The following is a 13,243-nucleotide window of genomic DNA, read 5'->3' as shown; positions in this document are numbered from 1 at the left end:
CCGGAGGCCGAAGGCCGAAGTACGCTCGTGCGACCTCGCTACGCTCGGTCCCAATGTTAAACAAAAATAAACAATGCTCGCATTCGCCGAGAATGATACATTTTGCGTCCTTGATACATAATGTACTATTTCGCCCGAATAAGTGATCGAGCTATCTCAAACCGTATATTGGTCTTTCTTCTATTAGAAGCAATAATAAAGCGACAAAATGACTATCGTTACGAACTATACTCATAGCCGATTTATTCATTTCGCGTTTAGTTAATAAGCGACTTTCAAACAACGGTTCTGTTATTAAACATGGAGAGTGTTGATGATCCAATCTTGGATGCTTAACATACCAACACACACACACACACACACACACACGGGCGGGTGCAAGAGGGCGGCCTTCGGCCTCCGGCCACCCCCTCGCACCCACACCGTCGTCAGAGGTCTGCCCCGACAGTACAATCATGATTATACTCATGTTCGCCCTTCATTTACGGGCTTACCATTGACATTACGAAGAAAATGCATAGTACCTTTTTTGTAGAGAATTTTATGTTCTTTATTTTTTGTTTGAAACATTTTCTCGTCTGATGTATATTTTTTGAAATAAATGCAAAAAACTGGAAAAAATCATGTTTTTTCAAGATAGCGGCTTCAATGTGTCCGACCGCCAATTTTTATTATCATATTCGGAATCAGGAGGCAAAAATACGCCTAAATACACTAATATAATTTTTTTTTGCGAGGATGTGCCTTTTCCGAAGGTTTACCCTTTTTACAAACTCTATAAATGTATGTTCCAAATTATGATTATTAATGGGAAAGCCAAACCTTTCACCTAACTGCAACAAATATTGAACTTCAACAGGTACGTCAATGTTACTCAAATTAATAAACCATTTATAATTTATTGAATTTAAAAGAATTGTATCACCAAATTTATCAGCCGAAATATGTATTCTTTCAAAAGATCAACAAAGTTCCAAATTAGGAACTTCATTTGAAATAACACTAGTCCCCGATTCTTTATCACAAGTATAAAAGTAAGAAATCGGTTTAATTGTATGATTTTTTTATAGTTAAGTCTTTCTTTTACAGCCAATAATTTTTTTTGTTTATTTTATTAGTATGTAAAAAGAAACTGGAACTATTTTAAATAATTCACAAGCTACAGAAATTAATAAGATATTATAAATTTTGAAAGAATTATTAAAAATATTAATTCTGGTGAAATGTAAAAATACCTATATAAATCATTTAATTCCAGCTGCAAAATAGCTTTTACATTTTTAAGTTGTATTTTTCTTAGTCTTGTGTAAAAACCTCTATATATTATACAATGACAAATCATTAACTTTAATAAGACCTTTTAAATGTGGTGGTACCAAATTAAATCTGCGACAATTATTCAAAAATCTAATATTCTAGTATTCTTATATTTACGCTCAATTTAATTAAGTCGCATAATTTTTATATTATTACTTACACATTCATAAAGTTGGTCGAATCTTTATTAAAACGAATGTAATTTTATTGTTAAATAAAGAATTATGAGCACTCTGAAAATTTGCATGTTTCTTCAACCATACAATATAAAAAAATTGAATAAAATAGTTTTAATATTTGACTAAATTATATTACAAAGTAACAGAAGCTTAGGAAAAAATTATGGAATTTTAGAATGAGAGGAATTTGTGAAACAACTCTGTTATCGCACGAGAAAAATGGTTGAAAATGGATAAATCAAAATTTTCTAATTGAATCGGTTATAATTTTAGTTGAAATAATCAGAATTCTGATTCATATAATCAGAATCTTCTGGTTTGTTTATTTTCAATCATCAGAAAATTTTCTTAATACAATTACGATTTTTTTTATACCCGACAAATTAATATATTCTGGATTAATCTGAAAATTGTTTTTTTATCTTTGAAAGAAAGTCCAACCACTTTGCGAACACGTGCGTCGACATCGTGAGCCGTTAAGAGAAGATAGCATGCTTCAAATACGGCAAAGTCCCACGCTGGATGTAAAGTAACTATAGGTCGTCGCCTCATGCAATTTTCGCGATAGGCTTGCATTATCGTTTGCATGTGACCCGCCCCAACGTTAACGTTTACGGTATACGAGGCTCGATATTACGAGCACACAATCCGTTTTTATCCTCCGCCTCTTCGCTCGAGACTCCAATCTGAATCCACACGCGTGGTCTGTTTTCGCAGGTGCATCTGTACTTCAGTGCTTTGCCGGAGGACAAGATCCCGTACGCGGGTAGCGCCGGCGAGCGGGAGCGGGTGAAGCAATTGCTGCAACAGCTACCGCCGCACGACAATGAGGCGCGTTACTGCAGCGGCCTGACCGAGGAGGAGAAGCGCGAACTGCGGGTATTTGCGGCTCAGCGAAAACGCGAGGCTCTCGGCCGCGGGCATGCAAGCCAGCTTGAGCGGCCGCACAGCGCAGGATGTCGCGAGTGCGGCCGCGCGATCGCTGCCGGCGAGATGGCCGTGGCGGCAAGCCGCGCGGGCCCGGCCGCTCTCTGGCACCCCGCCTGTTTCGTGTGCTGCGTGTGCCGTCAGCTGTTAGTGGACCTCATCTACTTCTGGCGAGACGGCAGACTCTACTGTGGCCGTCACCACGCCGAGACCCTCAAACCTCGTTGCTGCGCTTGCGATGAGATCATCCTCGCTGATGAGTGCACCGAAGCCGAGGGTAGAGCGTGGCATATGCGCCACTTTGCCTGTCTCGAATGCGACCGGCAGGTAAGAATACAGAATAAATATGATTATATATAAAAATTTTCTGAAAAAACATTGTGCCAGTATTTGCAATCATCATTTTTATGAAAAGTTGATGTTTTAACGGAAAATGCGTTGCATATTTTTTAATTTCCTCTAAAATTTAAAAAATGTGGATGGAATATTCTTCTAGACAACCCTTCATGTGACGTCAAAAATGATGATTATTCTCATTTCGCAATTACATTAAGTCTCCTTCACGTTGGAATTTAAATTTGGAGAAATATTGTTCTTGATAAAGAAGAAATAATAAGATTATATAAATAAGAATCGTAAGAATAAAAATGGGCTATTGGAGCCATACCTAAATCCTTTTTTTTACGAGTAAAATATAATATCATGTAGTAATATGAAAATTACAAATATATGTATAGGGGAGAATGGTTTAAATCGGACCTATTTGCAGTTTTTGTTCTCTATAAGGCGGAAATATAGTCCGATCATAAAACCAATGGTACCGTTTGAAAGATCATTTAATTTCCTTCATTTTTGCTTCAGACCATTTTGACGTATCTCTTATTTGTGTCGAACTATAATGGAAAATGTAAAAATGCATTTTCCGGTTCGATTTGAAACTATGAGTTCTAAATCGGACCTTTCCTATTTTTATGGACTTTTAAATAGAATTTTAAAATATTTTAATTAATTTTTGTTAATATTGAGGAAAAACGAGCAATTTAAGACTCAAAGATAAAAATACAGTTTATATTATTAGAATTAAGATCAATAAAAAATTTCATCAATCTGAGTCTGATGACACATGATATTTTATTGATTTAGTATTTCTTAGACCAGATCTGATCGGTCGATCACCAGTACTACAACCAGGTGATAAATAACTATACATATAGATCCGATTTGGTTATGGGGTTCTTTCAAACGATTGAAACAAATTTTACAATAAACCGTAAAAATAATCACAAAACTCTTGATATTTTTGAGAATTTTACACTTATTAATTATTTTAAATCAATTACCGTTCAAATTTTTAATATCTTTTAAATAATGATTTACAAGAATTTTCTTTTTTAAAAGTTTTTTGCATGCCAAAAATACATATTTGCGTCTATTCTGTAAACGTAATGACGGAGTCAACAGTAACCAAACTGTTGTCACATGTTCAGTGTCTTATAAGGACTTTACATTATAAATAGCACGCAAATCTGCTTAACCGTATTTATTTAAATTAAAAAGATCCGATTTGGAACACGGTCCGATTTAGGACATTCTATAATAAAATAACGTTTTTCGATTCTTATTCTGATTGTTTTCAGTGATATTTAAAAATAAAGAAGTGTTATCTCTCGATAAATTTTACGTACAAGTGTGTATGTGTGTGTGTGAGCGAAGTCATTGAGCGTTAAGCTATGCCTTCATTAGAAGGGGGGAAATTCCATCTGCCATGCTAAAAGCTAAGATAAGTGGAGACAAGCTTTTAAAGATTCTGTCCGTTATATTTCAATTGAGATCTCCTGATGGTCAGTGTTTATAACAAAAAGCATGATAAATAATTTCAATTTTCAAGTAGTTTTATATTATTATTTTAAGTCGTTATGTGTATTTTATTTAAGAGACTACATTCCGTATCAAGATTGGACTTGATAATGCGTTTATTCTTTCTCTTTTGTTTTAAGTTAATAACTAGTTTATTGGGGTGTTTATAAAAGTTTACATATTATAAGTATTTTGTCATTAAAAATGTGAAATGTATGAAAAAGTTGCATTACATTAATTAATTGAGAGTAGCCTTATTTCCTTGTACGTAAAATTTACATATAAATTATAGCAATACTGTATCATTCAATAGCGGTAGCATATATATACCACACATTCTACGGTTAAACTTAAAACAAGAACTTCGCCTTGGGTCTTTTACATACATATTAAACTTTACAGTCTTCGAAAAACGATAAAATTTTTTTATCTATTTAATAGATAAATATATTTATATATTTATTCGCTCCAAACGCGCGCGAGCAACTAATGAAGATATTCGCACATGTCACAGTTATAAATGCAGAGCATATAACATAACGGTGCGCGTAACTACTCTCCCCGTATGGAGACTAGTTGCTACATGATGGGATCGACTTTATAAACATATAAATGTAGAATATCGGATTTTTTTCATAAAACGATTCTCCATGCTGCAGCGAATCGTTCCGACCTAACGGTATACCCGCGCGATCGTACATCGGAAACGCGCGCCGCCAAGTTAACGATTACGTCGCTATCGAATTTACAGCTGCGTAGCAATTCATAATCCCGCCAGCTGACTCTATCCCCAGATACGTCTTCCGACTTAGATAGCGTCGAGAGGCACAGAAGCAGCACTTGCTTTCCGCCTTACTCGCACCGGTTGCGTTTGGCGCTTCGGGTGTGAACTTGTGAATGCATTTATCACGCGCGGAGAAGACCTGGGAAAAATTCTAAGTAAGAGAGAGGGCGGAGGATATTCTTATTTAAATTTACTCGACGCAATTTACTAAGTGATGATATAAGAGTTATTCTCTCCGGTTGAGAGTGCGGGATAACGTGGTATCTATATCGCGAACGTATGCGAGAAGCGAGAACTCTAAGAAGCTAACGCTTTATCAGATCGCCGCCGTATATGTAGAGTACATGCTCCAGTGAATAACCGGTCACTGGCGTAGCGCCATTATCACCGAAGCTATGCTTATTTCTCCGCGTTGCGATAAGACGACTTTGTTCTCCCGTGGTTGAGGAATGCGCTACCGTTTTTCGATATGATGTATTGCACGATATCCTCTTCCTCTAATCCGAGCTCCTTTTACTTTTAAAATCTGATGTCTTATACGAATTTAAACTCAAGTCTTTTCCAATATCTACGAAATAAAAAATGATATACGGTCTTGATCAGAATTATTAGTTATCTATATTTCTTTCGTTAATCTGAAATTCTTTTACCTGTATTTTTTTCTGTTTCCTGCATAATTACTGACGTTGTACATAAACTTAAATGGTTCTTCAAACAAAGGATAATTAACAGTTATAAATCAATTTTTTTGAACTAAAACAATGTTATTAAATAATGGTTAATAAAGCGTTTAATATTTTTGGTCACATCATATAAACGATCCGACATATTGATTTATAAAAAAAATTAATGTGTTTTATTCTTCGTGCTCTAATCGCGTGCGTCACTCGCGAATGTGGTTTATACCTGTTTCTATCAATGTATATAAATTAATTTTAACTTCAGTTCAACTAACTCTTCACGTTTTTCTAATTCTAAAATTAAAAAAAAAATGGAGACTAACTTGAACAGAGATTAAAATTAAATTACATCAGTAAAATATGACTTCCTATGTGTCTAAACGAGCGATTCACCGTTTCTTAAGTTAATTTCAGAAAAACAAAGACGAACTGATTACGGACGAATGTTTACGATTAAATGTGGCGAACGTTTTTTTTTTAATTCTGGAACATTATCGATAGGTATGTTTTACGTATTACAAGTGAATGAGTTTATTAAAAACATTTAGTGCATAACTTAATGCTTAATTATGCATTTAGATCATCAAAAGGTCTAATCACGCTAAAACTAGGATAAACGGAGATAAGTTTTTAGAAATTTAATTTAATTTAGTTTAATTATTATACATATCGATTTGAATCCTCTGCAGATAGTCAGTGTGATAACAGAGAGCGTAATAAATTTTGATTTTTAAACAGTTTTGTATTATATAATTTAAGTGTTATGAGGAAACATTTTGAACTAAATTCTCCATATCATTTCAAGATTGATCAAGTGCTTATTCTTCCTTTCCTTTCAAGTTAATGGTGAGGTTATTTGTGTTTAGAAAGGTTTTGATTATGTACTGGCATATTATACATATGTAATAGCTCGTGAGAGATTCGGAGCTCTGAACAGAAGAAAATGGGGCTCCCCCCACTTCATTTTTTAAACATGAAATTCAGGGCCCTATTGGACTACCTTCTCTATCGTTACTCTCACTCACGCTACTCACATGCGTCGAACGCGTATGGAAAAGATTTTCTGTGCTATCAAGACGTTCGCTATTACGTGGTATTTGGTATAAATATTTTATCATTAAAACTGGTGTGTTTATTTCTTATATTTAGGATTATCTTATCTAAATATAGTCTTTAAATGTAAGTTACTTTTAAAATATTATAAGTTAATCACAGAGCAGTATTAACATCTTAAGACATTACTTAAAATAGTACTTCTCTGTGATTGGCTTATGACAAATAAGAGCTGACTATAAGAACCGACTTAAAAAAGTGAAATGTATAAAAATTTTAACAGAAGCAAGCTATTTTCTTGTACCTATATAAAATTTATATATTGATAGTAAGTATAATAACAAATAATAGAATCTTAATTTTTAATTTATATGACCGTAATTGTTAAACAATAACAAGAAAGAAGGAAACACAAAGCAAAGCCTATAACGGTCAAAGCTAGTCAAAGTAAGTATAATGTTCACTCAATATTAATAGTGTCCTGAATTAAACGCATCACAAATGATAAAATACATTCATCGATTTAGATTCAAGATTGTTTGTACTGCAGAGTTGTTCACCACGTTTATTGAAACAGGTTTACTCATTTACGTTCATTTATGTTTGGTTTGGTTCCACCTTTGCAGACGTAAATTCACGCGGAGTGCATCTTCTTCTGTTCGCAGCTCGGTGGTCAACGGTATGTGATGCGGGAGGGCCGGCCGTACTGTCTCAGGTGTTTCGACGCTTCCTTCGCGGAGTACTGTGACAGTTGCGGCGAGCCGATCGGCGTCGACCAAGGCCAAATGTCACACGAGGGTCAGCACTGGCACGCGACCGAGGCTTGCTTTTGCTGCGCCACTTGCCGCACTTCCCTCCTAGGTCGGCCGTTCTTGCCGCGACGTGGTGCCATTTACTGCAGCATAGCGTGCAGTAAGGGGGAACCGCCGACGACACCGAGTGACTCCTCCGCCGGGCCGCCGCCGCCTCCGTTGTCCTTCCTCAGGTACATACTCTATGCTCCGCGCGGTCTCTCGCATACCTCCTTGCCTTGAGGCGAGGGTCACGGGGGTTGCTTTCATTGTCCTGCCACTGACTGCGGGGGTTCGCGCGCGGATCCGCAAAAATTATGGCCGCCGGTAACGTCCCGCGATTACGCACATGTCTACGAGCTGTACGCCGCTCCCGAGTTCACAAGTAACGGAGCTGCACGCCAAGAAATTATTACGGCGGCAATAAATTACACTAATGTAGCCGGTTTCACCATATAACTTGTTTCGCTTTGAAAACGGATGGAAATGGGAGAATTGTTGAAACTGAGATTAAAGTTTGTCGGTACACACACATTAGTTAAGTTGACTGTCTTACGTCCTGCCCGGATCATCAGGACTGAAATCGTAATAAATAAGAAATAATGGTTGAATCGTTTATTAATCATCTTCAGTTTGCGCGTTTAAATATTTTAATCTTATTATACAGATGACAGGAAATTATTTAGGTTTTTTTATACGGCTTATGATTTGAGTGATATACATGTTTTTATAAACGATATTCAGGTTTAGTATACATTATCGCTAACGAAATCAAAGCCACTTGGATCATATGCTTGAAGACATGTTAATGCGACACCTATAGAGCGGCGCCTTACGTGGTTGAATTTAAATTCGGCTTATATATCATACATAACGACCTCGTTTCGGAGGCGTGCACAAGGAGGGCTCTGAGTGTCGCATTTAAATTTCATTATGCATCTAATTGTCGAAAATTTTTAGCATGTTGTAAATGTAGACATAATTTAAATTTAAAATGAGAAGTAATTAGTAGCACACTCTGTAACATAATTGCAGAGAATGGAAAGTTACTTTTTAAAAGTAACTAGTTACAGTTACTCGTTACCGAGTAAAAAATGTAACGAGTTACCATTACAGTTATCGCTTTTTAAAAGTAACTCGTTACAGTTACCGTTACTCGAAAAATAACTTTTCGTACTTTTCCGTTACTTTTTTAAAATCAAGTCACGACATAATAATTATTTCATGACATAAAATTATTCCAAGACATAATGAAAATAATTCTGAATTTTTTTATGTCGCAACATAATTTCAATTCATGGAATTATTATTATGTCACGGCGCGGTATAATAAAAAATTGGAATTTTTATTATGCCTTGACATAATTCTAATTCATGGATAAATTATCATGTTATGACATAATTTTAAATCGTTATTAAAAATCATAATTTTTTTAAGATAATTATTTTTTAAGAATTTAATTTTAGACTAAATTTCTTTTATGCTATTAAAAAGTAAAACGGCTTGCCACAATAAAACAGTGTAAACAATACCAAAAACTAGTCACTAGGGCAAAATGTCATGTCAGCTTTCGAAAGAATTACTCATATGTATTGTGATCGTACTTGTGAGAGACGACACAACTTCGTCACATCATCCGATGCTCTATTTATGCGATAGCTCAAAAAAAATAACATAGATAATTTAATTAGCAAAAGTGCGGTTCTTCCGTAATGTTAGGTGCTGCGGTAATTAACAGCAATATAGATTTCGTTGGGCGCTAGGCACGAGAGAGCAAAATTATAGAGCAACGAAATTAGCGACGGACGAGATCAGTTAGCTCAGCCTGCAACGGAATTGGCAGAGGGGAGTGGTTCGCGGTAAGCGGGAAACAATGTCGGAGAACGAGATAGAGGCAAAAACAATCAGACAGAAATTAATAATAATAGTAACAAAGAGTTTCCAATTTATTCAATTCGCGTCGATACATGAGTTGTAAACATTTTAGTTCTTTTCATCTCTCGAAGAGTGAAAGAGAATTTGGATGGCGCCCGAAGGGATAATTCTCTTTCACTCTTCGAGAGATGAAAAGAACTAAAAATGTTTGAATTGCTGATAAATGCCTTTATTCGATCTTTACAAAACTTCTTGAGGTTCGCTAATAACGTATAAATTAACCTTTTTCTTCTTCCGAACCTCCATCTTGACTACTACCCTCACGCCAGTCCCCCTAATTCCTTGCGAGGACGAGTTACCGATCGGACGCAATTTTCTGTCGATAACGCACAGTTACAAGTATGTTTTAATTAATTAATGTGAAAAAGATACAGTATCAAGAAATAAGTTAATCATAATTAAATATCTCTTTATAAAATATAGCAATGTCGAAATATATTTTTAATAATACTAAATATCATAACTTTTATGTGCATTCTCTCTTTAACAAATTATATAATGAAATCTAATATTACATTTTTTATTTTCTAGGAATGGTAGAAGGCAGACGATGGCCACGAGCGAGGGTTCGTCGAGTCCACCTCCACCGCCGCCACCTCCACTTCCTCCAGGTTCGAGGCATACCCTTGGATCTCCTAGGAATTCGCCTCGAATGACCAGAAGACATCAACAAATTTCCGCTTCTTTGGCAACAACGCCCACTCAGAGTACCCAGAACGCTCTGAGCCCCGAGTTCGGTGCAGAAGGACTTCCTTCTAGCGGTTCCAGACCCAACGGTCTCGACAGGGTACTTTTGGAACGAAATCTTGAAAGACTGTTACAGGAACGCGGCTCTCATCCTGACGAAAACTGCAGTGAGCTGGGGAGGTACGTCACTTTACTACTTTACGAAAGCTTAAATTAGTTACAGTACTATCTGAATACTATTATCTATTTTTTCAAGTGAGCTATAAATATATAGATAACATTAATAAAAATTTTAAAACACCTAAACTAAGTAAAGATATCATCAGAATCTAAAAATAGAAGGTATCTAAAAACCTATCTTTCCTATCTACTCTATAAATCTAAGCAGTAATACTTGAAATTTGCAAATATACTCAATACAGACTTTCAACATACACTTTCCACTTTTTATGCAAGAAATGCATTAACACATAAATCGCAATTGCAGACTGATGCAAGCACGGGATCGGGAGCCTTTGAGATGCATCCAGAATTGCACACCTACCCACGCGTCGAGCATGCCGGAATTGCCGCCACCACCTCCACGACCATCGTCGGGAGCGTCAGTATCAATATCAACATCAACCGCCGGCGCAGCGTCCGCCAACGTACTGGCGCAAGAACCGGCGACGTCGCCGGCCAATCTCGGGATTGGAGCCAGCCAGACGGATCCGCCGACGCCGACGTCGAGACGCGTACGATTCCAGGGGGATCTAGATGTCAACGACCACAGCACGACGTCGCGCGTTCCTCTCTCGCCGACGAACGAAGAGAATTTGTCGTCGTCGCCCTCGCCTACGTCACTATCGAGAACGAATATATCACGATCAAGGAGTCTGCAGCCCGAGGAGGTCGCTAGTACGTCTTGGGGTGCGTAAAATCCTTGTTCTAAAAAAATTTATGGATGATTCTTTTGACACTCTCGTATGGATTTCCAAGCCATTTATAAGGATTATATCATGCGACAAGACGGATTTTTTGATCCGGTGTACCATGCCTCTTTGGAGAGCAGAGGCCACACGTAAATGTTCCATCAAAGCTTGAAATTTCCAGAATCTTGACGTTAAAACAGCGACTTTACCCAACGAAATCTAAAGTCTCGGATTCGATTTTAGTAGAAACCAACTTGAAAAGAATATTCCTCAGACGACAGGTCAACTCGGAACAACTTCAGTTTCAATAAGACTTATAAATAAAAATTAGTATTATTAATAAACAATATTAAAAAATTTAAATCTTTAACATTCAACTTAGCAGTCACATGTGTGACTGAATAGAATAAGGAGAAAAAATTTCGAAATCAAAGATTGCCATCAATTTAGTTCTATAATTTTCACAATTAGGACAAGTTCAAAATATATGATTAAGATTTGAAAAAAGGAAATCCACAGTTACAACCAGGATCATCTCAAACACCAATTTTGAACAAAATGTGATATAAAAATAACCCGTAACGTATATAAGTTTAATGGCCTTACTAAAATTCGATCTACCTATTTATCCTTCATCTTTTAAAAAGACGAATATCATTTAAAGACTCTATAGTATCTGCCAGCATCTTTGTTAAATGAGTTCATAAAAGCAATATCTATATTTTCATAATTTATTTTTATAGCAGAAAAAAAAACTGTTCTCATTTACTAAAATATATCTTTACAGGAACGGTAGGCACGTCTAGGTCCAGAATGGACGGCGAGGATGACGACGTCGAGAGCTGTTGCTCTACATGCAGCTCATCCAGCAGTTCAGACGAGGCTGCAGCTTACGCGCTACCACCACGACGAGCTTACGGCGGCGTCCGGATCTCTTATGTGCCGAACGACGCAGTGGCGTGCGCGCGGAAACGCGCGCCCGCTTCCTCGTCATCATCGAATCAGGCTCAGAGAGACACCGAGAAGTGCGTTATATCTTGATAACTCCTTCAGTACCCTACGAGTTTTCATCTCGTTCCGTCGTTATGATTATTAGAAGAATTGAAAACGACGTTGTGAGAAAGAGTTCCTACAAAGTGGACGCATTTTTCGATATCTTTTAAAGCGTATAGTGCGACGCCTGCAGGATCGCAGTACGTCTTACACGCACGCCAAGCACATGGACGTGTACGACAACTTGAAAATAATACTCATTTTATTTCTGTAAATATTGTGAGCTCTCTTCCGGGGCACGCGATCGTCAGCGCGTCACCACGATCCAACGGCCGCGGCCGTCCTTCTATTTTTAATACCCTATTAATGTATTTGATAATAATAACGATAACTATGATAATAATCCCGTGTGTTTTGTTGTCATTGACATTTTACCTATTGCGAAACGAAAGTATGCGCCGTTATTGTGAATAGCTGCAATAACTCACTTTTTGCCTGCAATTGACTATTCGCGTGCAAGACTGAAGCTATTTAACGTAAGTATACCTTCTAATTATACAGTATTATCCTCATAACTGTATTCGATTGTTTATCGTTTATCTGTGCAATGATGCGATAATCGCTTGTTAAAGGATTATCTTCTTAAACGGTGAAAATTCTAAACAGCATGATTGTTGTGAATTTTGCAATGTAAAACATTTATTATGTAGCTTATCATGGTAGAAAGTTTTCTGGTACAATTAAATATATAATTATTTTTCTTTTATTATCCAAGGCATGACATTGATTAATTTCACTCTTCTTCTATTTTATAAAGCAAGACTACTAGGTAATATATATATTAAATAAAATATATATATATAAAGTTCTTGAATTTTTTAATTAATAGGGAATAAGCGCTTTCTTGTTCTTATTTTTCTTTAATTATATTACCTATTTATATATTATATCAATAATATATAAGATAAAAAACCTGTGATTTGATTATATTCAAATTACTAATGCGGAAACTGTATTATTTGCGGTTTCTCCACCATGAATCCAGAAACGAGGAAGAATGTGGCGCACTCGGTCTCAATTTGGTTGTACAAATCGATCATTCACTTTCATATTTAGACACGAGCTGTA

The 13,243-nt window shown here is 36.4% G+C and overlaps 1 protein-coding gene across 1 annotated transcript in view; it reads left to right on the top strand.

Moving 5' to 3' along the window:
* Positions 1-12,497, top strand: part of LOC108776582 (protein espinas) — a 44,628-nt gene extending 32,131 nt beyond the window's left edge. Inside the window, exons 3-7 of the mRNA XM_018543244.1 lie at positions 2,214-2,750; positions 7,463-7,782; positions 10,056-10,391; positions 10,699-11,120; positions 11,910-12,497. Of these exons, the coding sequence (XP_018398746.1) occupies positions 2,214-2,750; positions 7,463-7,782; positions 10,056-10,391; positions 10,699-11,120; positions 11,910-12,163 (1,869 nt within the window). The 3' untranslated portion in view covers positions 12,164-12,497. The remainder of the gene's footprint in view (positions 1-2,213; positions 2,751-7,462; positions 7,783-10,055; positions 10,392-10,698; positions 11,121-11,909) is intronic.
* The last annotated feature ends 746 nt before the right edge of the window (positions 12,498-13,243 follow it).

This window comes from Cyphomyrmex costatus, unplaced genomic scaffold (genome assembly GCF_001594065.2).
Source record: "Cyphomyrmex costatus isolate MS0001 unplaced genomic scaffold, Ccosl1.0 scaffold363, whole genome shotgun sequence".
In the NCBI taxonomy this organism is placed as follows: Eukaryota; Metazoa; Arthropoda; class Insecta; order Hymenoptera; family Formicidae; genus Cyphomyrmex; species Cyphomyrmex costatus.
This window is presented reverse-complemented; position numbering and strand designations above follow the sequence as displayed.